This window comes from Bison bison, unplaced genomic scaffold (genome assembly GCF_000754665.1).
Source record: "Bison bison bison isolate TAMUID 2011002044 unplaced genomic scaffold, Bison_UMD1.0 scf7180017864066, whole genome shotgun sequence".
NCBI lineage: Eukaryota > Metazoa > Chordata > Mammalia > Artiodactyla > Bovidae > Bison > Bison bison.
The window spans coordinates 809,209-813,490 of NW_011494638.1; the positions used below are offsets into that span (position 1 = coordinate 809,209).

General features: G+C 59.8%; 1 protein-coding gene across 1 annotated transcript in view; it reads right to left on the reverse strand.

Moving 5' to 3' along the window:
• ONECUT1 (one cut homeobox 1) overlaps positions 1–4,282 on the reverse strand; it is a 37,388-nt gene that overhangs the window by 32,133 nt on the left and 973 nt on the right. The window contains exon 2 of the mRNA XM_010836840.1: positions 3,308–4,275. Coding sequence (XP_010835142.1) covers positions 3,308–4,275 — 968 coding nt within the window. The remainder of the gene's footprint in view (positions 1–3,307; positions 4,276–4,282) is intronic.

Consider the following 4,282-nt stretch of genomic DNA (forward strand, 5'->3'; position numbering starts at 1 on the left):
CCTCAAGGCAGGAGTCAGGCACCAGACTCCGGCCTTGCCCGCTGGTGGGTGTGCACTTGCAGCCACTTATTGCACTGGCAACTCCCCTAATGTGGCCAGAGTCTTCTGGAATCTTTAATTGGAAACTAATCTCCTTGCGTCTTAATAGGCGACCACGTCAGAGGCGGGCGACCACCCACCCGCAGAGCCCAGCCCACTCTCCCCACCTGGGAGAAGACGAAACGTGAACCTAGTTGCACTGCACTTAAATGGGGCAGCAGCAAGTACTACATTGAGGGAACATATATTGATTTTTTAAAGGTAGTTAATTTGGTGAAAATTTCCTCCTGTCTCTTGTCTTCCACCAGCCGATGTAATTTCGTGAAGAGAAAGCTTCTCTCCAAACAGGCTGCCACCTGCCCGGAACCTGGGGTACCAGTAAGGGCACGAAGAAGCGACTCTCCTGCCACCCAGCCAAGGAACCGACCTCGATGGGCCTTGCCTGGAATGGGGCAGAAACGAGTGTGAGGTGCCGGGGGTTGGGGGTGGGGTTGTCTTTGAATGAATGTAAAGGCGAGCAGAACTGCAAGTGGCACCTTCCTCTGTGCATCGGACGGAGCTGGGGGGTGGGGGGTCGGCGATGTCCCATAGCTGGGGCCAACATGCCCTGCAATCTGTTTTAAGTCACCTGCAGTCAGAACCGACAAGAGATCATTTGAACGGCCCAGGAATCTGCCCCCCCCCTTTTATTTTCCGTAAAAGAAATGTTAACAGGACGGCTCGCTGTTAGTTGGTGTCTTAAAAACAAGTCCTGGTTCTTCCTGCATAATAGGATTGATCCCGGCTGGCTCCGCAAGCACGCTCATCCCAGCCTGCCCCACCCCTTTAATGAAGTTAAAGAAAGGAAAATGGAAGAGACGACTCTCCATCCGGGTCTTAGGATGCAGAGTTCGCTGGGGGTTTGGCACCAAACGCCTGTTCCGCCGAAGTCTCCGACTTGCCTTCACCACCCCCACCTCACGGAGGAAAAGGCCACGCGCCCCGGCGCAAGGGCTGAGCACGACTCTCTACTGGCTGCTGGGTGCCAGGCAGCGGCCCCTTTGATAACTCGGGTTCCCGAGAGCCCTGGTGGGTACGCCGCCCGCACCTCCCCAGGCCTGCCCACGCAAGGAGGTCAGAGGACGCTCCTGCAGGACAGAGCGCCAGGGCGGGTTGCCAGGGCTCCAGGGTCGTCTCTGAACCTAACTTCTCAGTCAGTCTTTCGAGGGGGAGATAGGAGGCCCTGGGGAAAGAGAGTCCTTGAAGTCCTGAAGAAGCGCCTTCACGAGGTAGGGGGTGTGGAGCGAGTTTTCCTGAGGGGACTTGCTTTCCAGCTGCACCCCCTCCTTGCATTCCCCTAACCCCACTAACCGAGGCTTGTGTGTACACTGCCTGGGTAAAAGGTCCTGAAGCCCGACTCGAGGGTGGCCTGGCGTGCGCGCGTGTGAAAAGGCTACCTTGGGCGCCCGTAGAGGCGAAGCAGTCAGGGAGAGGAATAGCCTTTTCGGCCGTTCCTTCTAGGACTTCAACTGTCCTGGGGTCTCGGTCAACCCATGAGATAGGGGGGCGATCTGGTGGCTGCACACACAACTACAGAATGGAATTGCGGGAGCCCCAGAGGGTACCCTGTCAACCTTTTTTTTTTGCCCCTCCCGTCCCCTTACCCCAGCCTCTCCAAACTTCTGGGCGAAGGCTGCACGAGTCCTCCTGGGGACTTTGCTTGGAGCCTACGAGCGCGGGGTTGGGCTGGAAAACCTGGCGGGAGCAGAGGCTCAGGCGGCGAGGCGCTTTAGCCAGGCCACAAGAGCTCACACGCCAGGAGTGCTTTGAGTCCTCTCCGGCTCCAGTCGCAGGCTCGCGGGGACACCGGCACCTGCTCCCCTCTAGCTTCTCATTGGCCCGAACGATGTGGGGGAGGGGGCCCTGGCCTCTCGCTTTGATTTTAGACTGTGAAACGGCTCAGTGCCCCCGGCTCTGAGCGGATTGACTGTCTCTCGTACTCCAGGGACAAATTAATGGAGAACGATCAGTTAATTAACAAACCCTCATTCCGGCTTTTACCTTTTTCTTCGCCAGGACTCAGGCGAGGGCGCCAGGCTAAGATGGGGTGGGGAGCGGCAGCATGTACCCAAGAGTCAATCAACTCAGCCCCGGTCTCATCAAACCGAGTCCACCCTCGGCTTCCCTTGGCTCTACCTCTCCGCTTGTCCTTCGCCCTAGGGGGTGGCTGAATCTGCTTGAAGTCCCCCGTGTCATTCAGGCTGGCGTCACTTGTTCCCTCCGCCAGTCGGCCGGTCAGAGCCTTCCCGGTATCCTTGGCCTAGAGAGGCTGGGGGACCTGGGCGCTGTGTGTATGCAGTATCACCGAGACCTTCCCGCCCAACTCAGAAACACTAGTGCCTCGGGGTTTGGGGCCAGGAGACCTTTTCTCGAAGACTTGTTTTTTTTCCCTCTCACACTCCCACCCCCTGCATGGGGATTCAGACGAAAATTCATGCGGAAGAATAAAACAAAATGAGAAGTACTAAGCGAATCGGCAACGAAAGCGGTCTCTGGGCTCAGCTAGAAGCTCCCTTGTTTCTTGGCCGCCCTCACCTGGACCTCGGCACGGTCTGCCTCCGTCTCAACAGTCGGTCACCCGCGCAAAGTGCGTGCTAAATCTTAGGAAGCATCTGCGCCACACACCCACCGCCGCGGTTCCATAACCTTTTGCTGAAACTCCCAGAGTGCGCTCCCCACTCCTCAGACCCCTGCCCTTCTCCGTGCCACTAGAGTGAGCGCCGGAGGGGGGAGTCAACGCAGCGAGTTCAGATAAACATTGGCAGGCAGCTCCTGCACGCTCCAGCGCAGCGCCCAGGTATGTGCCAGGGATACTGGTTGGCAGCATCTGCGCGCAGTTTCACGTATGCTTCGCCTCTCTTTCCCCAAACCCGAGTGCGAAACCCAGAAGCGACGCACAAATCGTATCCATCCAGGTGTGGGGATTTCTCTCCTCCTATGGTTGTGCGAGCTTCCTGCGCTGTCTCCCAGCACAAATGCGCCCCCGCGATCACCCAGGCCGCGCCGCTCAGCTCCCGGAACCTTCCACAGACCAATGCACTGAGTCCTGGAAGAGGCTGCCTGCTCCCGAGAGCCACGCTCTGGCTCTTCCAGGCCTAGGAACCCCCCTCTCGGTGAAAGAAGGACGGGATGAAGCGTGCACAGAAGGCTATCCTTCCCTGCCTCCTTGGGTCCCTTTAGCTTCCCCAATACCTTATCTGCTCTCGCGCCCAACAAATTGGCGGCTCACCTGCTAAGCGGAGCGCAGACATACGCTGGAATTCCGGCTCCTGCAGCCACTTCCACATTCTCCTGAAGGTCTCCCGGCCGGACTTGAGTTTGCTCCAGGGTTTGGGGTTGCGTAGCAGGTCCGAGAGGGTCCCTTGGGAACGGCAGAGCACCCTCTGCGCGAAGATGGCCTGTGGGATGCTGTAGCGCTTGAGCTCGGTGGTGATACGCTGCGCCACCTCTTTGGTATTGATCTCTTCCATCTGCCCTGAATTACTTCCATTGCTGACCTGCGCACCGGTTACCGAAGGGTTGGGCTCCCGGGCCGTGCCCAGGAGTTGCCCGTGGCCCTGGGCGTTCAGGTGGGCGTGGGGGTGGTGTGGAGGAAGGCCGTTGATGGGAACCATGCCTGCCGAAGTGGGCGTGAGGTGCTGCTCCCCGTGACGACCGAGCATGGCCGGGTGGTGGGCTTCGAAGCCGTTGGGGGTGAGCATTTTGTCGGTGGGCATGGCGGCACCCGGGTGGGCATAGTGTGGGAGCCCTTGCTGGGAGTTGTGGATGCCGCCCAGACCGGAGCCAGAAAGGGGCGAGAGGCTCTGGCCCATGCCGGCCACGTCCTTGTGGTAGGGGGTATAGAGGTTATTCATCGAGGCCAGCCCGCGCTCGTCCCGCATGAGCGTGAAGCTACCGCTCACGTTGCCTGCCAGGCGCTGGTGGTGGTGCGGGTGGTGGTGGTGATGGTGATGGTGGGGGAACTTGTCCGAGACGGTGGAGATGGGCGGCAGCGGCTGCAGAGGGGTTAAGGTGGTGTAGGTGGTGGGCATGCTCATACCTGGGGGAGTCTCGCAGGCCATGGTCATGGTGGGGTGCAGGGGGCCGGCCAGGCTGTGCTCGGGGGCCCGGTGGTGGTGGTGGTAATCGCCGCTCCCGCCGCCGCCGTCCAGCAAGGACGCCATGCCCATGGAGCGCGGGTGCGCCGGGGGCAGGTGGCTGCCGC